Genomic DNA, 23,672 nt, shown 5'->3' on the forward strand with positions numbered 1-23,672 from the left:
CAGAGGCACAGAAAACAGTGATGGTATGAAGTTTTCGATTGCGAGTCACAGGCAACAAAGACACAGCCATAAAGAAATAGCTCTTACAAAGAAAGAAAGATCCCCCTTCTCCTACACTTTCCTGAGCTAAAGAGCTGAGTGCTACCCAAGGTCCCATCGCTGTGCCTCGCGATGCAGTGGGAACTGCTCTTCTCGCGGATTTCAGCTCATCCTTCTTCCTTAACACAAGAATCCTGATAGTACCAAAACCATGAAAGGAACATCAATGGGATATTAGATGTGGTCCAAAGGGATACAAATTTCTATGGACTAAGAAGTGTGTGAACTTTCATCTATACTTCTGGAAGAAGGCAGTCAGATTCCTGCTTAAAAGCTAATTCAACTTCAATCAAGTCCACAAAAAAAAGAAGTCAGGGCCTTTGGGCTGGGGAGACAGCTCAAAGCGCTGGAAGGAGGCTCCCGGGTTTGATCCCTGAGCACCCTGAGGTGGAGTCCAAAAATAGGGGGGAGAGGAGTCAAGGCTTTTTTTCTCAGCCCTGGGTAGCATTTGATATGTGTTTACTGTCTCTTTGTCGCTTAGCTAGTTCTCAGTAGCTCTTCTAACCTTCACACATCCTCAATCTCTGCCTCCTTTTTGGATAAGATGGAAATCGTCTGATGCAAGCAGCCTCAATCCCAACCCACTCCACTTCAGCAGAAGCCCTTTGAACTCCCCTCTGTGTGTTGTGTGTGTGTGTGTGTGTGTGTGTGTGTGTGTAGAAACCGCTTCTCTAAGGGAATCCTCTCACCTAAAACCTTGACCTTGTGTCTGCCCTCACGTACGTTTCTGAGCCTCCCAACCATATGATCAAGTAGACTGTAAACTCTTGCTCATTTATAAAAACAGGGTAGGTCTGTGCTGAGACACTAGAGCACATGCCTGACATGTATGAAGTGGTGGGTTCAACCTGCTGCACCTCGAGTAATACCGAACCTCTTAAAACACATGACTTACTTGCCCAACATCATTTGGCATGATGTGACAAAGCCAGAATCTGCATGCGGGTGTTCTATTTCCAAAGCCTTTATTATTTTCTAATCACCTCCTCACTGTCCTTCACCACCAACTTCTCCAGTGGGTTCGATCCCCAGTTTTCTGTAACATTCCCTCACAATCTACACAATGACACAATGATTGGAGGAGGGGGCTCAGGGTCACACCTGGCAGTGCTCGGGGGACCATACGTAGTGTAAGGGGTAAGCTGCATGCATAGCAAGCACTTTAAACCCCACACCCTCAGCCCCCGTACTATCTCTCTGGCCCTACATCTTTAAATAAACATTTCCCTGGGCAGTGCATCTTAGAAAATTACATAGCACTGCAGCATTGTATCACTGTCATCCAGTTGTTCATCTGTTTGCTTGAGCGGGCACCAGTAATGTCTCCATTGTGAGACTTGTTGTTACTGTTTTTGACCTATCGAATATGCCACAGGGAGCTTGCCAGGCTCTACCGTGCAGGCGAGATACTCTCAGTAGCTTGCCAGGCTCTCCAAGAGGGACGGAGGAATTGAACCCGGGTCAGCCGCATGCAAGGCAAACGGCCTACCCGCCGTGCTGTCGCTCCAGCCCAGAAAATCTCACACTTCATATAATATTTCATATACTGTATTATATAAGAGGAAAAAGGGCAAGTTTGGGAGTCGGGCCCAGGTATCAATTTTGGCTCCAAGTTCTGAGGTGAGGCACCTTCTCATGGAACCTCAACTTTTCAAAGAAATGGGAAGAATCACACGGATCACTTTGTCTTGTGAGCTAAGCATTATCTCTTGAACATGAGGTGATATGATTAAGGGATAAAAGGGGGATCCTTGGTTTGAGTCCTGCTAATTCAAGCAAGTCATGCAAGGTCCCAGTGTCTCAACTTCCTCATCTGAGAGGAAAGTTAAGAGCACCCATTTCACGGGGTTGTCATGACACTTAAATGGAATGATACTTACAGAGCACCTGACTCTAACATGTTGCAACACTCAATAAACATTATCTAGGAAATCACCAGATTTGAAATGCTTTGTGGACAGGGATGAGATCTAATATCTGCCTTTCCTCTCTTATCTCATACATCAGAAATACTTAGTAGATGCAGACTGCTGAATCCTCTAAGTCTAGGGTGCTGAGCGCCCTAAGTTTAAGGCAAAGCGAGTATTTCTTCACTTCTTAGGGGCTGCAACAATAGGATAGTGGGTAGGGTGTTTGCCTTGCACACGGCCAACCCAGGTTCGATTCCCAGCATCCCATATGGTCCCCCGAGCACCGCCAGGAGCAATTCCTGAGTGCATGAGCCAGGAGTAACCCCTGTGCATTGCTGGTTGTGGCTCAAAAAGCAAAAAAAAAATTTCTTCACTTCTTTTGTTTTTTATATACCGTCTGTAGAAATACTGCTGTACTCTCTTTTGCTTTTTCTACCATCTGTAGAAATACTTCTGTGAGGGAGTGATTACTTTTCATGCTCAGTTAGCTATCCTGACAATTTTTACTAAGGGTGATTCACTTTTTAAGCTTCTTAAACAGCTAGTCCAATGAACCAAACATTTGGGTGCCTCTGATATTGTGTTTGGAGCTAGAGCAATTAGGCCATATCACCATCTAGAAGAAACAAATCACACTGGCAGTTTAATCAGTTTTTAAAATCCTGCCTTCTCAAAAAGATAAAGGGGACTTTTTAAGCTGCATTTCCCCCAAGATTTAGGGAAGTAATCGGACCTCAGAAATAAAGTGATTAGTGGGCTGCAAATTTGAGTTCAGGATCTTCCTAGAATAAGGGGCCTTTCTTCTAGAAGTTAAGCTGAAAAATAAAGGTCTTTGATACTATACTAACTAATGTGAGAGTTATGATGACGTTAAGAATGGCTAGAAAAGGGAAATGATGGTAACCAGGACTAGAAAACCTCCAAAGTACATTGTCCCATTATATCTCTCCCCAAACTGCACGTGGGCGTTCCAAGACTGTCTAGTCCCTATCACTCACATGGAGAAATGGAACAGGCTCGGTCCAGAATCATAGTACTGCAGTTAGGGGGCGTGTGCTGCATGTGGCCAACTCTGGTTTGATCCCCTAAGGCCACAGATGGTCCCCTGAGCACAGAATCAGGAATTGCCCTTGAGCACCACCAGGTGTGGTACCCGAAGGGGGAAAAAACTGAAAGGGAAAAAAAGGAAAGAAGAGGAGAGAGGCTAAAGAATGCCAAGTGGTGGCAAATCAACCTCAGATTCAACTCCCAGATAACACTCATTTACATTCTATTCCACAAAAGAAAAAGAGATGCCCCATCCTTTTTCCTTGAGAAAATACCAATGTTGGGGCTAGAGATGTGGCTCTGAGGTAGAGCCTAATGACTCACAACTCGTGATGCCCTGGGTTTGATCACTAACACCCCCTCAAACACACACACACAACAGTGATGGAATACCTTATTGCTGACATATGTGTGTGTGTATTTATATATATTTAGACATATATGATATATATACACCTTAGCATTATGTGTATTTTTCTCTTGTTTGAGGTGCTTGGGAATTGAATCCAGACTTTAGCACATGCAAGGTAAGTGCCCTATCACTGACCTACATCCCAGGCTCCATCACATTCTATTAACTGAGCAGTGTCAAGAAATGGGCCGGGGCAGGAGAGTTATTTCATGTGCTTGCTTTGCACACAGATAACCCTGGTTTGGTCCCTGTTACTGCATATGGTCCCCTGAGCACTGCCAGGAGTGACCCTGAGCACAGAGCCAGGAGTAACTGCAGGGCCCAAACCACCCTCACCCCCACCCCCAATAAAAAGGGAGGCCCAGGGTGTAACAGAGAGGTAGGAAGCATGCCTCAGGGTCACAAGGCTCAGGATTCCATCCCCCCGCTATCACAAAACAAGAAGTACTCTCTTCCCCCAACTTCCCTCCCCCCAGCCCTGATAACAAGGAAAAGAGATGTGATCAATATTCCCACTTTTCTACTTCAACCCAAGAGCAGTTAGATCAAGTCAGTGATATCAGTAACCGAAAAGCAAGTGTTTTCAGAGGCAATTCTAAGTTGTGCCCGCCCTCTTCTGAAAGTGCCTCTGCATCTTAACTTACAAAACCGAGCAATTAAAAGCATTCCAAACCCACATCCCAGCTTTGGGGCCAGGGTGCTTAACTTCGCTTCCTTTACATTTCTTCCTGAGCTGTCTTGCTCTCCCCTTCTCTCGCCCACCCCACACCACCTTCGGTTCTGTGGTCACACCTGGTGGTCCTCAGGGGCTATTCGCAGCTCTGGGCTGGAGAGGTCGCTCTCAGCGGTGCTGGGACACTCGTGCAGTGCCGGGAAGAATTGAACCCAGGATTCCAACATGCAAAGCATGTGTCTGGCCCACTGAACCGGCTCCATGAAAGGGAATGAGAGAGGGAGAGAACAGAGAGAGAGAATGGAAACTACACCGGGCAGTGCTCAGGGGAATATGAGGGGCTAGGGATAGAACCCCAACACCTTCCCATGCAAAGCTCGTGCTCCAGCCCACTGGGCCATCTCCCCAGCCCACTCTCTTTTTGTTTAATTTTATTTTATTGAATCACCTTTTTTCTTAAATTTTTATTTTATTGGATCATCTACTTTTTAAAATTTTATTTTATTGAATCACCTTTTTTGTCCGCTCTCTTTTTCTAGAGAACCCGGCATTCTTCTTAGACAAACTCCTCCCTCATTAAAATATCTTTAAAAAAATCTATCGTCATCAGGGCGCGTGGTGCTGCCAGCACGTCACCCTGTACCCGCGGGGCGAGTGCATCAGCTGCCCAATGGTGCCGTCAGGCTCCTTGATACCCCCAAACTGCCGCTGTCCCTCTGGCGAGACCCCAACAACTTGGGACCAAGTTTTCTGAGAAATTAAACAGCCAAAAGCTAGGTATGTGGAAGCCATGCCCACAAGCCACCTCCACCGGGTCCATACAAGCTCATTCATCAGCCTTGCTTCAGAGATCCATAAATAAATCTCAAAAAAGATCAAAAGCTGCAGTTAATCTTAGACCCATGGAAGGCTGAATAGACCAAGGTAAATCTGACGGGGGTGCGTCAGCCTGGTGCCCACCGAAGCAGAACCCCTCTGGAAGCCCCTTGCTCCCACAACCCAAAATCACCACCATGCCCAAGGCCAGACTCCACTGTCTCAGGACGGACCTCACAGAGATGTTAACCTGTTGAAAATTTGGGTATGCGGGTTTTGTGACTGAAATCTCCAGGCTTTCTCGGGTTGGGGTGGGCTACCACCCCCCCTACATCCTATACTCCTAGAAGCACTGGCAATCACCCCCATGAACCCCCTCTAGCGCCACCACTGAAGCACTTCTACTGGCCTTGCTTCAGAGGCACAAATAAACCAATCTCAATAGAGATCAAAAACTGTAGTTAAGGGAGGCACCGGCCCCACCCACCGCCAAGATGTGATCCCGGGGGCCCGAACATGTGTGCGGCCTCTCTGCAGTTGCACGAGCGTGACTCCAGACGCCAGCTAAATTTTTCAGCATGGGCAGCTACTCGCAGAATGTCTCCAGACTGAGAACTAAGCCACAGCCCCATGCCCGCCCAGGATCTCTCTCTCTCTTTCTCTCTCTCTCTCTCTCTCTCTCTCTCTCTCTCTCTCTCCCTCTCTCCCTCTCCCTCTCTCTCTCTCTCTCTCTCTCTCTCTCTCTCACCTCTTCCTTGCCGGGGGTGAAGGGTGTGGTGACCGCCATATTATGACAACCACAGATGGGATTTAGAAGCTTGCAATGATCCAATATCTGGAAGAAATCTCCCTGGACTTAGTTGCTAACGTACAGAAATCCAAAACCGCGCAAACTCATATCTCTTCACAACAGGTCTGACTCTAGTGGGGTACTCCTAACAATAATAGTGAGGTTTGTGTTGAAATATTGAATGTAACCAAAGTAAATAGAAAGTAAAGTGAAATTTATCAGTTACAAGGCGGGGGGGGGGGGGCAGGATGGGAGGTGTACTGTGTTTTTTTTTTTTTTTGGTGGTGGGGATATGGGCACTGGTGAAGGGATGGTTGTTTCAGCATTGTATAACTGAGACTTAAGCCTGAAAGCATTGTAATTTTCCACATGGTGATTCAATAAAATAAAATTCTTAAAAAAAACTGTAGGGGCTGGAGAGATAGCACAGGGGGTAGGGCGTTTGCCTTGCACGCGGCCGACCCGGGTTCAAATCCCAGCATCCCATATGGTCCCCTGAGCACGGCCAGGGGTAATTCCTGAGTGCAGAGCCAGGAGTAACCCCTGTGCATCGCCAGGTGTGACCCAAAAAGCAAAAAAAAAAAAACTGTAGTTAATATCGAACCCATGCATGGCTGAACAAACCGGGGTACATCGGAGGGGGTGGGTCAGCCTGGTGCCCACCTAAGCAGAGCCCCCAGCAGCTGCTTTGCTCCCACCATCCAAAATTGCTGCCATGCCCAAGGCCAAACTTCACCATCTCAGGACAGACCTCACTGAGATATAATTTGCTGAAAACTCGGCTATGCCGGTTTTGTAGCTGAAATCTCCAGGATTTCTTGGGTGTTGGGATGAGTTACCTCCACCCACCTCCTGTACTTCCAAAAGCTTCGGCAGTCACATCCACACCACAAAGCTGCCAACCAGTTAAACAGCTTCTCCAGTCTGATTTCCCGATAAAAATACTGAATGCCCTGAATAAACACGATGACCTCTTAGTACCTGTATTACAAACCACACTGCACAAACGGAGGGAGAGAGAGAGAGAAAGAAGAAAAATGCCTGCCATACAGGCAGACTGGAGGGAGGGAATGATGGGAAGGAAATGAGGGACACTGGTGGTAGGAAATGTACACTGGTGGAGAGATAGGTGTTGAATTATTATATGATGAAACCCAATCATGAATAGATTTGTAATGGTCTATCTCACGGATATTCAATATGTTTTTTTACAAAACTAAGGGGAATCAAGACAATTACAAAATTATGTAGAAGACAAAATATATGCGGTCAAAATGTTAAGCATTCTTCTATTTCAGAAAAAAAATAGCTATCACTTATTAGAGATCAACTACTAAATTGACATATTGTTTCTTCACACAATAATCCCATTATCACTATCTCCAATTTACAGATGAGAGTGTAAGAGGGTAAGGGCTTTCTTTGTCCTAAGAGCATGCACGGCTACTGGCAAGGTGGAGCAGAATCTAAGTCTGACTCTAAAAGCAGTCCAGCGGGGGTGGGGGGGTGGGGTTGGTTGACAAACTATGCTCAAAGTTTTAAGAGCTATGAATAAAGAATGTATTTCACATTTTAAAAAGTCATTTTCGGGGCTGGAGCAATAGCACAGCGGGTAGGGCGTTTGCCGTGTCGGGTTCGATTGCCAGCATCCCATATGGTCCTCTGAGCAATTCCTGAGTGTACAGCCAGGAGTAACCCCTGTACATCACCAGATGTGACCCGAAAGCCAAAAAAAAAAAAATAAAAAACCTCTTTTCCTTGAGCTGGAGTGATAGCACAGCAGGTAGGGCATATGCCTTTCACACGGCCAATCCGGGTTCAATTCCCAGCATCCGATATGGTCCCCCCCCTTCCCGAGCACCGCCAGGAGTAATTCCTGAGCCCATGAGCCAGGAGTAACCCCTGTGCATTGCTGGGTGTGACCCAAAAAGAAAGTTTCTTTTTCTTTTGGTTACTGGGCCACACCCGGCGATGCTCAGGGGTTACTCCTGGCTTTGTGCTCAGGAATTACTCCTGGCAGTGCTCGGGGGAGCATATGTGATGCTGGCAATCGAACCTGGGGCAGTTGTGTGCAAGGTAAATGCTCTAGCTGCTGTCCTATCACTCCAGCCTGGGTTTTGCATTCCTAGAAGTTTGTAAAAAGAAAATGCATCCATAGACAGAGAAGTCCACGTGACTCAGGAAGATACCATCTGGCCTTTTACAGAAAAAACAGTGCAGACATCTCGTCCGAAACTTCACACCATCAACAACTACATCAGACTCTATGTTCAGGGAAAGGGCACCGGGGATCAGTTTCTTTGGTTACCACTATCATTATCAAGTGGCATTTAACCAAATTGAACATGCCATGTTCTGTAATTTGGGGGGTGGGGAGTGGGCACACGCAGCGGTGCTCAGGGGTATTTCAGGGACCACATGGCATATAGAGTATCAAACCGGAGATGGCCACAGCTAAGTCTTAGGCCCCAGTGCCATGTTCTTAAACTCTGGGTCATGTAACTTTTAACAAACTTATTTTACAGCAAATTTCTTGGGGCTAGAGAGATAGTACAGGGGTTAACGTACATGCCTTGCATGCAGATGACGTGGTTCGAATCCCCAGGCAACATGGCTGCCAAGAGCAGCCCTTGAGGGGCTGGAGCGACAGCACAGGGGGCAGGGCGTTTGTCTTGCATGCGGCCAACCAGGGTTCGATTCCCAGCATCCCATCTGGTCCCCTGAGCACTGCCAAGAGTAATTTCTGAGCGCACAGTCAGGAATAAACCTTGTGCATCGTCAGGTGTGACCCCCAAAAAAAAGAGCAGCCCCTGAGGCTCCTAAGAACTGACAGAGTTTCCTGGGTTAGCCTCAGAACCACAGGAACTTTGCAGCACAGCATTTTGTGTCCAGCCATGGAACTCCTGCCCATTTGCTCAAGAATCGCCATGAAGGGCCCTGGGCCTCCTGAGAGCCGCTTGGGAGGCCTAAATAGTAATAGTAATCAACTTCTTTACAATTTCTTTTCAGAGTTCGATTGGCATACCTATATCATACTCCCAGTACAGTGTGAAGAGTTCTCGGGCAAAGAAGGGTAGCGAGGGGAAACCGTTTAAGAAGCCTGCTTTCAATGACCTGTCTACCTAAGGAAGTAAATTCCTTGAAGGCAGAGACCTCTTAACCCCTTTGTGTTTTCTCAGCATAATTCATAGCAGAGTGATAAGGAAATGTCTGTTGAGGATAGAGTGCATATATCACCCGCTGACCCAGAGATGTATTACCTAGATATGACTGGTTAATGTGGGCATTCAAGCTTGAGGGTGATTGCAAGTAACATGTGGAACATAACCCCCAACAACAGCAACAAAAAATCACAAACTATGAAAACCATCTAATATGCCTAAACGCGAAAAATCACTGGAGCAGAGTTCTCGGCACACAGGTTAGGCATTTGATTCCCGTAAAATATCAACAACACTGGCGCTGGAGCGATAGCACAGTGGGTAGGGCGTTTGCCTTCCACGTGGCTGTCCAGGGTTCGATTCCCAGCATCCCATAGGGTCCCCCAGCACCGCCAGGAGTAATTCCTGAGTGCAGAGCCAGGAGGAACCCCTGAGCATCGCTGGGTGTGACCCGAAAAGCAAAAAGAACAACAAAGCCCCGGTTCCTGCATTTCCTGGATTCACATCATGCACCATCCCTTGCTACCATCGCACAAGGCCAGTTCCAGACAGAAGTCATTTACTCCAAGTGACGGCTGGGTGCCTGGAGGCCTGTCTGGTCTTTTAGCTGTGTGCCAAGGAGGCTTCTACCTATCCGCCAGCCTGGGAAAGGAAGCCCGCCTTGCTTCTCCCTTCAAATCTGTTCTATGGAGAATGACTCTTGATGTTCCTCAGAAAGTACTCTGCACCCCCCCCCCAGCCACGTGGACCCCAGGGGTCACTTCAAATTCTCAGCCTTCAGCAACAAGTAGCTTTTTTTCCTCTGCAAAGGTTGCCTTGAGATTCAAATTGCCTCTCAGCCCAGGTGGCCTTTCTGACCTTTGGCCTGACCCCCACCCCTACTTAACATAAATGTAGTCTCTATCTGAAAGCACTCGAAGCTCCAGGAACTGAATCCAAGGAGTCCATCATTCATTCAGAGCTTTCTGGCCCCCTCGAGGGCATCTGGGGGGGGGAGGGGGGGTTCTTAAGGATTGCTCCCAACGGTCCAGAAGGCTGGGAGACCTTTAACTGTCTCCCCGCTGCACTTGAATCGCAGGGTTCAACCACATGGAACCGGATCCGATCACTACTATGAGCACGGGACAGTCAACCGGGGACCCGCGTCCAAACCGGCCCGGAGCCTTGGGGGGCTCCATTCACCTTCCGGTTTTCGCTGGGCTACAGGACTGTCTTCCCATCTCATGCTCGGAAGGGCGGCGCAGGGCCATGGAAACAGGGGGCCGGTTCCAGGAGTGGTCTCTGCCGCCCCCCCCCGCCCCCCAAAGAACGCCCCTGATGTCAAGTGCGACACAGCTTGCAGGGCCCTTCCATCATCGGACACCCCGGAGGAACGGATCGCCGGGCCGGCATCTCCTCCCAGCTCAAGCCGAGACACCGCACCCACACGCCGGGTCCCCGCTAGGTGGGCAGCACTGGGGGGGGCGGAGGGGGGGACGGGAGGAAAAGGGGGTGGGGTCCGAGAGATCAAAGGTGTGCGCCGCCCGAAAAAGGGAGGATGGGAGGCAGAGGAAAAGAGGGCGAGGTTGGCGAGGGTAGGAGGCGAGGCAAAGAAACGGGGGGGCGGGGGGGTGCACGCGGCAGAAAACGGAGAGGGCGGGGGCAAGGCTTGGGAAACACAGCGTGGAGATGGGGAGGAGAGGGCACGGCCGAAAATGGAAGGAGATCGAGAGGGGCGCAGGCGATCCGGCGGCCCGGCGGGGCCGGGGGGGGGGGGGAGGCGAGCGGGGAGCCGGTGGCGGGGGGCCCGGCTCGGGGAGAGACGGCTCGGGGTGGGAGGGCGCACTTGCCATAAATCATAGCCAGGCCGGTCTCGTGAAGGAAGCGGGCCCGGCGGTGCTTGAAGAGCCAGATGGTGAGGATGGTGAGGGTGAGCAGCAGGATGAAGATGAGCAGGTTGGCGCTGTCCTGCCGGTGACTCTCCTCGGCTTGTTTCTCCGACACGATCTCCTCGTCCACGACTCGCGCCGCGTCGCCGGCGCCGTCGGCCGCCCGCACCCAGCCGCAGACGCCCACGGCCAGCAGCAGCCAGAGCGGCCGCACGAGCGGCCGGGCCTGGGGGCCGCCGCCGCCGCCGCCGCCGCCACGGCGAGGGGGCATCAGCGACCAGCCGCGACGAGCCATGACTCCCCCGGCCCCCCGGGCCCCGTCTCCGCCGCAGCCGCCCGCGGTCGCACCACTCCCCGAGGGCTCACGGGAAAGGGGCGGGGCCGGGCCCGGGGAAGCGGCCGGGGCCGCGCGCCGCCGCCGCTCTTAAAGGGGCCGCCGCACTCCCGCGGGCTCGGCCGCTCTCCTGTCCGCCTCCGCGCCCGCTCGGGCTCCTCCAGCAACCTCCCGCTGGAGGGAGTCAGGCGAGGCCAGGTAGGGAAAGGCCCTGGACTCGACAGCCATGGGCTTCTGGCCAAGATAACAACACACACACACAAACACACACCAGCCACGGACTTATGGCCAAGATCTCGACACACACACATACACACACACACACACACACACCCCAGCCATGGACTTCTGGCCAAGATCACGACACACACACACACACACACACACACACCAGCCACGGACTTCTGGCCAAGATCACGACACACACACATACACACACACACACCCCAGCCACGGACTTCTGGCCAAGATCTCGACACACACAAATACACACATACACACACCCCAGCCATGGACTTCTGGCCAAGATCACCACACACACACACACACACACACACACACACACACCAGCCACGGACTTCTGGCCAAGATCACAACACACACACACACACACACACACACCCGAGCTCCGCTTCTGGCCAAGATCACAACACACACACAAACACACCCCAACCACAGACTTCTGGCCAAGATCACAGCACACATACACACACACACACACCACACACACACACACACCAGCTCCGCTTCTGGCCAAGATCACAACACACACACACACAAACACACCCCAACCACAGACTTCTGGCCAAGATCACAGCACACATACACACACATACACACCACACACACACACACACACACACACCAGCTCCGCTTCTGGCCAAGATCACAACACACACACACACAAACACACCCCAACCACAGACTTCTGGCCAAGATCACAGCACACATACACACACATACACACCACACACGCACACACACACACCAGCTCCGCTTCTGGCCATGATCACAGCAGACACACACACTCACGCACCAGCCCCGTGTCATCAAGTAGCAGCTTTGTGTATTTGGATCCTGTTCTTAGAGCTCTCCTGGGGAATTGATCTTTCATAACCCATCTCGATATTGTCCCCCAGTGTCTCTTAACTGGATGAAAAGTTGTCCCCTTGGCATTGGCCTAGATCTTCCCTCTTTTGCAATCCTTGTTCTGGGCCTCACTGGGAAGACAACACAGTCATAGTCGTCAGTAAGAGAATGTGCTCAAAGGCAAAAACTATGTGAGCACAGGAGGGGCTCTATGTTCCAATTCCTTTACTTGTAATTACCTGGGTAGAAATCATGCCACAGAGAAAGTCATCAATGTGGCAAAGGGGATTGAATCGGGTTGTTCTCAAATTCACACCAAACACAACCCCTCCCTCCCAAAGAAATCAATGCAGGGGCCAGGGAGAGTGCGGTGGCTAAGGCGCTTGGCTTGCAGAAGGCGGACCTGGATTCCATCCCAAGCACTACAAGGGTGCCTGAACACAGCCAGGCATAAGCCCTGAGCACCCTGGCTGTGATCCCCAAAAACAAAAAACAAACCAGTTTGGAGCCAGGGATATAGCACTTGTCTTACCTGTGTGAGGACCTGGGGTTTTATTCCAGGTACCTCCAAACATGGTCCTCCTACTATGGTCCCCGAGCCCGTCCAAGGGACCCTTGAACTGGGGACACCACTCACCTGGAGAAGGAAGTTGCACCCCACTGCACTGCCCCAGCACAGCCAGATGTGGCCCCAAGACCACAAACAGAAAAGGCTTCTCTCCTTTCTACCTTGTCTTAAAAGTGCATTTCCCCTCAGCCTGAATGTCACCTTTGACACCATCTTTCATCTTTCTTTCTCAAAGTGTCTCTCTCCGTTGTCAGCCTCCCACCAGAATTTTCACAGTTCTCACCTTACTGAGAATAGTGGGCCCCTATTCCCATCACCTCTTCACTCTGCGTGGGTCTTTTTTTCCTTTCCTTCTTTCTTTACTTGTTTTCTCTCTCTCCCTTCCTTCCTTTCTTCTTTTGTCTCCCTTCCTTCCTTTTCCTTCCTTTCTTCCTTCTTTCCTTCTTTCTTTCTTTCTTTCTTTCTTTCTTTCTTTCTTTCTTTCTTTCTTTCTTTCTTTCTTTCTTTCTTTCTTTTTGCTTTTTGGATCACACTCGGCGATGCACAGGGGTTACTCCTGGCTCATACTCTCAGGAATCACTCCTGGCGGTGCTCAGGGGACCATATGGGATGCTGAGAATCGAACCCGGGTCAGCCGTGTGCAAGGCAAACGCCCTGCCCGCTGTACTATTGCTCCAGCCCCTCTTTCTTCCTTCCTTCCTTCCTTCCTTCTTTCCTTCCTTCCTCTTTCTTTCTTTCTTTCTTTCTTCTTCTAGAATTGCTCCAGCCCCTTTCTTCCTTTTTTTCTTTCTTTCTTTCTTTCTTTCTTTCTTTCTTTCTTTCTTTCTTTCTTTCTTTCTTTCTCTCTTTCTTTCTCTCTTTCTTTCTTTCTTTCTTCTTCTAGAATTTCTTTTTCCTCAACATGAATGAACTACCAATCCCCAGCCCTGACCTGCCACCCTCCCTTCAAGCCTCTCTACCCTGCTGAGGTGACTTATGAATCTCAAATAGAGAAAAAAAGTTCTATATGAGATCGTTACCCCCCCCATAACACACCCCGCAAAGCAAATACTATTTCTCAGATTTTTTTCCATACCACCCATGGTAGTACTGTCAAAACAATTTCAGTCATTCAGCCTAGAGTTTCTGATTTTCAAAGTTCTCATCTCATGCTCATATATATATGTATATATATATATACGAGCATGAGGCGGATATATAATATGTAAAACATAATATATTTATATAATATATTATATAAATATATTATATTTATATAATATAATTATATAAATATATATTATATATATATAAAACCTAGCAAGGCAAGTGATAAGACGAGTGACCTTCAGGAATGTCAAGGTTTTCTATTGTGGATGCAAACCCCAGTAACCAGCTTTAAATTCTAGGAGGATAGTGAGGTAAATACATACATACAAACATACATACATACATACAGCCACACATACACACACACCCCTACACCCACACATACACACTCACCACCACCACCACCAAAAACAACAAATAGACAAACCTCCCAAACAAACCAGAATGGTGTTCAACTCCACATTCTGTCCCTTTTTGAGCAGGAGCTGCCCTGGTAACCGCGAGCTCATTCTCTCATTCTCTCCTTTTTAGTTCCTCAGGCTTTCGGTACCTTCCCAGGAAGCCTCATGGCCGCCCCTCCCCACTCCCCTGGCTCCAGCCTATCCACACTGCCTTTTTTAAAAGTTTTATTTATTTTTTGCTTTCTGGGTCACAACAGGCGATGCACAGGGGTCACTCCTGGCTCTGCACTCAGGAATTACCCCTGGCGGTGCTCAGGGGACCATATGGGATGCTGGGAATCGAACCAGGACCGCCACGTGCAAGCAAACGCCCTACCCGCTGTGCTATTGCTCCAGCCCCTCCACACTGCCTTTTGCACACATGGCTGAGCTCCATAGAGTCCAGTGGGGATCCTTTCCAGTGCCGCCCACGCACAATCCCTTCCCCCTTCCTCCCCCGCCCCCCCCAAGACCTATGGAGTGCTTTGGCTTGTTGCTTCAGACTAACCACCCACTCATTCCCAGGCTGTTTTGTCTTAACACAAAACCGTGTTCATTCTTCTTGTATCCCGGGGGTGGGCGGTGGGGGATGAAAGCAGTTGCTGCCGGGCATGTGGCTCGGTGGTGGGGCACATACCTCGCCTGTGGAGGAAGTTAGATCTCCAGCACTGCAAAAGTAACAAAACAAAAGTGGATATCCTGGAACATTAGCTCAGTAGCTTAGCAGGCCTGTCTGGCAAGCATAGTTGGGAGCTCAATCCTCGGGGCTGCCCCCTGTGCCCAGTGGGATCCTGGCAACTCGGCTGGTTTGAGATGGACAACTGTACTTACAGTCTGTGAGCTCTGACACTGCAAGTGATTTCCCGCTGTGCTTCAGCCAGAGGAATGTGTGTGTGTGTGTGTGTGTGTGTGTGTGTGCGCGCGCGCGCGCGCGCGCTCGTGTGCACATGCACGCTCATGCACTACAACAAAGACAACTTAAAGATGCAAGTACAACCCCTGGGAAACACATATGTGTGTACTACTACCAGAATGTGTATGTATTCAATGATGTTTTTCACTTTTTTTTCTTTGCTTTTTTTGGGTTACACTCAGCAATGCTCAGGGGTTCCTCCTGGCTCTGCACTCAGGAATTCCTCCTGGTGGTGCTCAGGGGACCCTATGGGATGCTGGGAATCGAACCCGGGTGGCCGCGTGCAAGGCAAACGCCCTACCCACTGTGCTATCGCTCCACCCCCCTGATTTTTAACTTTTATTTTTCATTTTATTAAGGAAGTCGGGGATACGCCTGGCAGTGCTCAAGCATTATACCTAGCTCTGTACTCAGGAGTGATCCCTGGCTGTCCTTGGCGGGACATAAGCGGTGCTGGGGGTCTTCTGTGTTTCAGGTGAACCCTAGCCTTATCTCCTGTACTATCGTTCCAGCACCCCCAATGCCACAGGTCAAGGACTGCAACCCTCATGGAGTAGTACATCCAAATGCACAAGCCCAAGAAAACTGATGGAGACGCTGGTAAGCACCACAGCTAAAGCTGTTTGAGCCTCACAGCCAGATGCCTGTGGATACTCAGTCATTGCAACCCCAGCAAGAAGAACTATAATGGGAAGGAGGATTCACAAAGAAATATATTTTTTGCAATGCACAGGGTTACTCCTGGCTCATGCACTCAGGAATTACCCTTGGCGGTGCTCGGGGGACCGTATGGGTTGCTGGGAATCGAACCCGGGTTGGCTGCGTGCAAGGCAAACGCCCTACCCACTGTGCTATCACTTCAGCCCCCCAAAATAAAAATTTTAATAATCACCATAGTCTTTCTTTAGGGCCAGTGATCAAACCCAAAGCCTTACACATTCAAGGAAATGTTCTACTGCCAAGCTATAGCCCCAGCGAAAAGAACCCCACTTCAAGGGTTCAGTTACGGCTAGGGAGATAGAACAGGAGTTAAGGCAAATGATTTGCAAGTGACCTTACCCTGGTTCAACCGCAGCATCATGTGGGTCCCTGAAACACTATAGGGTGCAAGCACCAGAGACACTCGTGTATTTCCAGAGTGACCTAGGTAATCCCAGACACTCCAGGGTCGGAGCAGCAGTACATCTTTGGACCCTGGTATTGACCAGGGGCCGTCCAAAGTAGGGTCTATGGACCCTACTGGCCCAGTTGGCTGCAAATCCCCAGGAGGGCACTCTAGGTCTCCTGAGAACCACTTGGGAGACCCCCCAAATGAATAAAACTTGCTAATAGCTTGTGCACGGCAGAGCCTGGCAAGCTCCCCGTGGCATATCCCATATGCCAAAAACAGTAACAAGTCTCACAATGGAGACGTTACTGGTGCCCGCTCGAGCAAATCGATGAACAACGGGATGACAGTGCTACAGTAGCTTGCGCACAGGTAGCAAATATTTTCAAGTTCCAGGCTCTAGCCCTCTGTACGTGACCCCAAGAAACTTATATGTACCTCTCTCCCATCCCTGCACCCCAAAGCAACCACTCTGAGAAGAAATGAAAAATGCAGTTGCTCTACCAAGCAGATCAATATGCAGGTTTGGGTTCCACTCAAAATGTTCATCTTGGAGCCAGAGAGATGATGGCTGAGCAAGTCAGGCGTTTGCCTTGCCTGCAGCTGACCGGGGTTTGAGCCCCAGGCTACATAGGTCCCCTGAGCTCTGCCTGATCACTCATCAGGCGTGATGAAGTTGGCCCTGAGCATTGCCCAGTGTGGCCCACACAGCTCTTTCAGGAAATAAGAATGTACTTTCCTCTCAACCCTATACACTTCATGCTTCTCTCACCTCCAGTTTCTCTCACGACTACTCTCTTAGCCAATCCCTGTCTACTCCCTGAGTCAAGCATTCAACCCTGTCTGCAAATATGCAAGCACACACAATGTTCCCCCACCCTTTTCCTTTTACTGGCAAATGAATTTTGCCCTGGGCGTTACATGCTCTTACTGCTGTTTCAGATAGAGACCTAGACAGACAGCACAGCCATTTGCACACTTGATTTGCCAGCGCCTGGACTGGGGCTCTATTCCTGTGTCACATCAGGGGCAAAGAACCAGGGGAAACAAAAGGAGAGAGGGAGCAAAACAGAATGCCCTGCCACAGAGGCGGGGTGGGGTGGAGGGGACGGGGAGGGAGGTGGGGGGAGGGATGCTGGGACCATTGGTGGTGGAGAATGGGCACTGGTGGAGGGATGGGTACTCGATCATTGTATGACTGAAAAGCAAGCACGAAAGTTTGTAAGCCTGTAACTGTACCTCACGGTGATTCACTAATAAAAAAATAATAATAATAAAAAAGAACCAAGGGTAAGTCCTGAGCACCACTGGGTGTGGCCCGAAAAGAACAACAACAAGAACAAATCAATGGAGGCTGAAGTGACAGTGCTTTATATTTGGTCTACTCCCCTCGAGTCACATGGGGTCCCCCAAAGAGTGATCCCTGAACATTGAGCCCTGAGCAATGCTGGATGTGGCTCAAGTAGAGGCTGTTCATTTCCTCATCACCCAATGTCCCAGGCTCCCCCCTCCCCCTGCACACACACACTCACACACATACTTCTTAGGCCCTGGGTCACATGCTCTCAAGGAGGCGTAGGGACTCCCCACTCTTGTTCCAAGCTCATTATTCCTCCACCCTTCACTGAAACTAACACCCTCTCTGGCTGCCACTATTTACTTCCTGGTCTCTCCCACACACTGATGGAGGACCTGCGCCTTCAGATCACAGCTTCCTCCACGCTCATACTGACTCACGTGCAATTCCAGCCCATCCTCCTCCTTTCTTGGGAAAAAAATCCAAGCACCTAAAGAAAATCGTCCTCACCCTCCTTTCTCCTAAAAGCTGTTGAAATATGTCATCGATCGCTACCGTTCTTCCCTGTTTCTTCCCTACTACCAACACACACCCCTTCCCACCCCAGCTTCACTGGATGACTCAGTCTTCGCTCCAGGGCTGGAGCTGCAGCTTAACAGGCTGTGTGCTTGCTTTGCCTGCAGCTGGTCCGGATTCAATGTCTGGTATCGCACCGTCCCCTGAGCACTGCCGGGAGCAACCGTGGATCACAGAGCAGGAGGCAGCCCCTGGGTACAACTGGGTGTGGTCCCAAAACAAAAAGCGAAACTCCCTTCTTTTCATCACCAACTTCCTTCCTCTTCCAGAATATTACTCCAACAATCCTTCTCCGTCTTCAATACTTCTTTCTCTGCTATCTCCTTTTTTTTTTTTTTGGCTTTTTGGGTCACACCCGGCAATGATGCACAGGGGTTACTCTGGCTCAAGCACTTACAAATTACTTCTGGTGGTGCTCAGGGGGCCATATGGGATGCTGGAAATTCAACCCAGGTCGCCCGGCATGCAAAGCAAACGCCCTACCCGCTGTGCTAGCTGTGCTATCGCTCCAGCCCCCTCTGCTATCTCTTTTTGATCTTTAAAAACACTTGCAGGTTTCTTCTAGATGAAACAAACTTCCTCTACTACAGCACTATTTTTTCTCCCCTCTCTGCAGATAAGCTTTTCCAAAGGTTTATCTACATCCTCCCTCCTGCCCCTTCACCAAAACAAGGAATTGCACTCTGCTTGCCATATGTAACTAGCTAGCTGCCTCTTTTGTATGGCTTGAAACTAAAAAAAGCATTTTGCTTAACTTTGTTTGGTGGGCACACCGGGAAATGCTCAGAGTTTACTCCTGGCTCTGTGCTGAGGGATCATTCTTAGCAGGACTCAGCTGGGAATCAAACCCAGTTCAACAGTTTGCAAGACAAGCACCCTCACCGCTGTACTATCGCGCCAACTCCACATTTTACATTTTTGTGGTTAAAAACAATCAAAAGGGGCAAGAGTGATAGTACAGCAGGCAGGGCATTTGCCTTGCATGCGGCTGTACTGGGTTCAATCCCCGGAATCCCATATGGTTTCCAGAGCATCTCAGGGAGCAATTCCTTAGTGTAGAGCCAGGAATAACCCCTGAGAATCACCAGGTGTGGCCCAAAAACAAACAAACAGGACACAGTCATGCTTCACTTAATAATGAACACAGGTTCTGAGAAACATTCGTTTAGGCACTTTCATTATAGCCTTTCATAGAATATACTTACAGAAACAGATGATGTGGCCTACTACATGCCAGTGCCACATGGGATAGGGGTCACTATCACATATGGAGTCCACTGTTGATGGGAAATGTCATTAAGTAACACCCAATATCGGGGCTGGAGCAATAGTACAGCGGGTAGGGCGTTTGCCTTGCACACAGCCAACCTGGGTTCGATTCCCAGCATCCCATATGGTCCCTTGAGCACCACCAGGAGTAATTCCTGAGTGCAGAGTGCAGAGCCAGGAGTAACCCCTCTCCTGTGCATTGCCGGGTGTGACCCAAAAAGAAAAAAAAAGTATCACTGTCACTGTCATCTCACTGTCATCCAATTGCTCATCGATTTGCTCGAGTGGGCACCAGTAACGTCTCCATTGTGAAACTTGTTTTTACTGTGTTTGGCATATCGAATGTGCCACGGGTAGCTTGCCAGGCTCTGCCGTGCCAGTGAGATACTCTCGGTAGCTTGCTGAGCTCTCTGAGAGGGGCGGAGGAATCGAACCCGGGTTGACCATGTGCAAGGCAAATGCCCTTCCCACTATGCTATCTCTCCAGTATACTATATAATATATGATATTTTGTATATTATTGTATATTATATATTGTTTTCCTTGTAGAAGAAGAAGTGGTTAAGAGAACGAAGTGGTTAAGAAAACTCCGGGCACATCTTTCCGATTCCACCGTTCTTCCTGCACTAACATATGCCTCAGAGACCTGGGCCCTACACAAGCAGGATGAGAAGGCTATTAGGGTATCCCAAAGAGGAATCAAAAGAGCTATGCTCAGAATATCATGTCTCATTCAAATGATAGAAGGAATCCGGAGTTCTGACCTCCATCGATGGTCAAGAATCAGGGATGCTGTCTCGTTTGCCAAGGCATCAAAAATCAGATGGGCCAGTCATGTAATGCGATTTAGAGACGACCGTTGGACTAGAGCTGTTACCGACTGGATTCCACAGGACATCAGAAGACCTCGTGGCCGCCCACCAACTAGATGGTCAGATTTCTTCGTCAAATCCCTGAATGAACGATTTGAGGCTCTTCCTGTTCCTGGAGCAAGCAGATATCATTGAGCTGCACTAGCACGTAACAGGGACAAATGGAGATGTTACTGGTGCCCACTCGAGCAAATCAAAGATCAACGGGACTACAAGTGATACAAGTGATATATTGTTTTACATATTATATATCATGCTTATTATATGTTATATATCATAATATATATATATATATATTTGGTTTAGAGGCCACACCAGGTTGTGTTCAGGGGCTATTCTTAATGAAATGAAGGGGATCATTCCCCCATGTGCTTGGGGGACCATGTGGTGCTAATCGAATCTGGTCCCCCAATGTCTAATAAATATTCTGTGATGTGTGAAAATTATATGAAATTCTTACTTCCGTGTCCATCAACATAGGTAAATCGGCACCATGAGCCGGTACATGAGCACGATGGCAATGTGTTTAGTTATTGTCTACTGCAGCTTGCAAACATGGTCGCAAAGTCTAAATTTTCATCGGGAGAGCAACTGCAAGGATGAACCCTTAGGGCCCAGAGCTCCTCGGAATGAAAATGTAAATCCAAATTCATAGCAGGCGCCCACACTTGCCTTGCAAGTAGGTCCCCTCCAATCTCCGGCATCCCATATGGTTCTCCAAGCCCACCAGGAGTGATTCTTGAGTGTAGAGCCAGGAGTAACCCCTAAGCACCACAGGGTGTGCCCCCAAAAACAAAGTCATGGCAAAACGTCTAAAGCTTGGGCCTGAGAAAGAGCTCAATGGGCTGAACACATGGTTTACATGACAGAGACCCAGGTTTTATCCCCAGCACCACATGATCCCTGAGTCCCACTGGGAGTAATCCCCAGATATCACCAGGGATGGCCCCCATCAAAAATAATCTAGGGGCTGGAGAGATAGTATAGCAGGGAAAGCACTTGCCTTGCACACAGCTGACCCAGGTTACATCCCTATATCCCATCTGGCGCCCTGTGCATTGCCAGGAGTGATTCTTGTAGCAGAGCCAGAGATAACCCCTAAGCATTTCTGGGAGTGGCCCCAAAACCAATATATATATATATATATATATATATATATATATATATATATATATATAAAGTTCATTTCCAGGAATTTTATGATATAGGAAGGAAATAAGTAAGGCATATATAGAACTTGAAGCAGATTACTCTCCGTGGATGTGATCCCACAACAGAAATTTATTTTTAACGATTTGGGAGGATGGAAATCAAGATCAATGAGCTGATCAATTCGGTGTCTGATGAGGGTTCTCCTGGTTTGCAGATGGCTGTTGTCTCACTGTTCTCACAGGACAGGCAAATCCATCGTCTATATCAGGAAGGCAGTAGTGTGGGATATCGAGAAATTTCCACTTCTCTTCTAGCACGACCTACAGTTTTCTGACTTCAGTTTTCTCAGCTCATCGCGCTGTATTTCCTTTCATATCAGAGGAGGTGGGGAGGAGCACAATGGAGAAAAGCAGGGTTAAGAGCAGGTCAAGATATTTGGTACTAATATTAAATTGCATCCAAGCTTCATTCATTTGTGAATTCTGTAAAGAAGAATTTATTTTCTGCTAATTTATTCTGTTCTGGATAAAACAAACGCAAAATTTATATATATAAAAAAAGAATGAACAGTTATTCCAATAGGTATCATGATCCTTTTACATAGATCACCTCTTTTCAGTCCTCTGGTGCTAGTTGTATGTCTATTTTCACTAGCTGTTGTTCTTTGTGTATAATAGCTACTGGGCTACTAGATTTGACATCTAATCTATCTAAAATCGCTATGACTTTTGTATCTCACTGTGATTCAGCTAAAATAAATATAAAAAAATTTTTAAAAAAGAGCAGGTCAAGAGGGGCTGGAGCAATAGCACAGTGGGTAGGGCGTTTGCCTTGCACGGCCAACCCAGGTTCGATTCCCAGCATCCCTTATGGTCCCCCAAGCACCGCTAGGAGCAATTCCTAAGCATAGAGGCAGGAGTAGCCCCTGAGCTATTGCTGGGTGTGACCCAAAAAGAAAAAAAAAAGAGAGCAGGTCAAAAGTCCAACAGGGCTAAAAAGTCTGGCGGTACACAAAGATCCCTCAGAGCAACTCTGGTCTTAATTCTTGTAATTCAACAGCTTTTGTCCCTCTCGGAGCTTCAGAAACCACTGCCAGAGCCTATCCATCCGAGGCTCAAGAGAGAAGGGGCCAACTGCAAAACCATGTATGTGTTCAGAAGATCACTGGATCCCTGTATCTCTGCCATCCCGTTGTTCGTCGATTTACTGAGCGGGCACCAGTAACGTCTCTATTACACTCAGCCCTGAGATTTTAGCAGCCTCTCCTTACTCATCTTTCCCAACAATTGGAGGCTCTTTCAGGGTCAGGGGAATTAGACCTATTGTTACTGGTTTTGGCATATCAAATACACCATGGGTAGCTTGCCAGGCTCTGCCGTGCGGGCAGGATACTCTTGGTAGCTTGCTGGGCTCTCCAAAAGGTATGTATATATCTGTTAATGTACTTTGGATATGAATACGCCACAGGGGGCTTGCATGTTCAGAAGTGTTCAGAAAATACTGTTTAAAAACCAAATTCAGGGGCTGGAGAGATAGCACAATGGGTAGGGCGTTTGCCTTGCACGAGGCCAACCCGAGTTCTATTCCCAGCATCCCATATGGTCCCCCAAGTACCACCGGGAGTAATTCCTGAGTTCGTGAGCCAGGAGTAACCCCTGTGCATCACTGGGTGTGACCCAAAAAGCAAAACAAAAATCAAAACAAAACAAAACAAAAACACAAATTCACAGACAAGGGAGACAGCTCAAAGGTTTGAAGTGCATGATCTTCATGTAGGAACCCCAAGTTCAATTTCTGGCACCACCTGGGTCCCCCAAGAGCTACCAGGGGTGACTCCAAGCACTGAGCTGGGTACTGCCCTTTGTGGACCCCAAACTAAAGAAAAATTTTAAAACCCCAGTCCACAAATTTAGAGATCAAATTGGCTTTACTGAAAGTACTCTGGACTGGAGCAGCATCTGGTTTAGCAAGCAGAAGGCCACGTAAAGAGTAGTAGGAAATTGGGGTTGGAGCGATAGCACAGCGGGTAGGGCATTTGCCTTGGACGCGGCCGATCCGGGTTCGATTCCCAGCATCCCATATGGTCCCCCAGCACTGCCAGGAGTAATTCCTGAGTGCAAAGCCGGAAGTAACCCCTGTGCACTGCTGGGTGTGACCCAAAAAGAAAAAAATAAAGAAAGTAGTAGGAA

General features: G+C 48.7%; 1 protein-coding gene across 1 annotated transcript in view; it reads right to left on the reverse strand.

Moving 5' to 3' along the window:
- Nucleotides 1–11,128, reverse strand: part of SLC9A6 (solute carrier family 9 member A6) — a 91,115-nt gene extending 79,987 nt beyond the window's left edge. Inside the window, exon 1 of the mRNA XM_055122177.1 lies at nucleotides 10,738–11,128. Within this exon, the coding sequence (XP_054978152.1) occupies nucleotides 10,738–11,071 (334 nt within the window). The 5' untranslated portion in view covers nucleotides 11,072–11,128. The remainder of the gene's footprint in view (nucleotides 1–10,737) is intronic.
- Nucleotides 11,129–23,672: the final 12,544 nt, after the last annotated feature.

This window comes from Sorex araneus, chromosome X (assembly GCF_027595985.1).
Source record: "Sorex araneus isolate mSorAra2 chromosome X, mSorAra2.pri, whole genome shotgun sequence".
In the NCBI taxonomy this organism is placed as follows: Eukaryota; Metazoa; Chordata; class Mammalia; order Eulipotyphla; family Soricidae; genus Sorex; species Sorex araneus.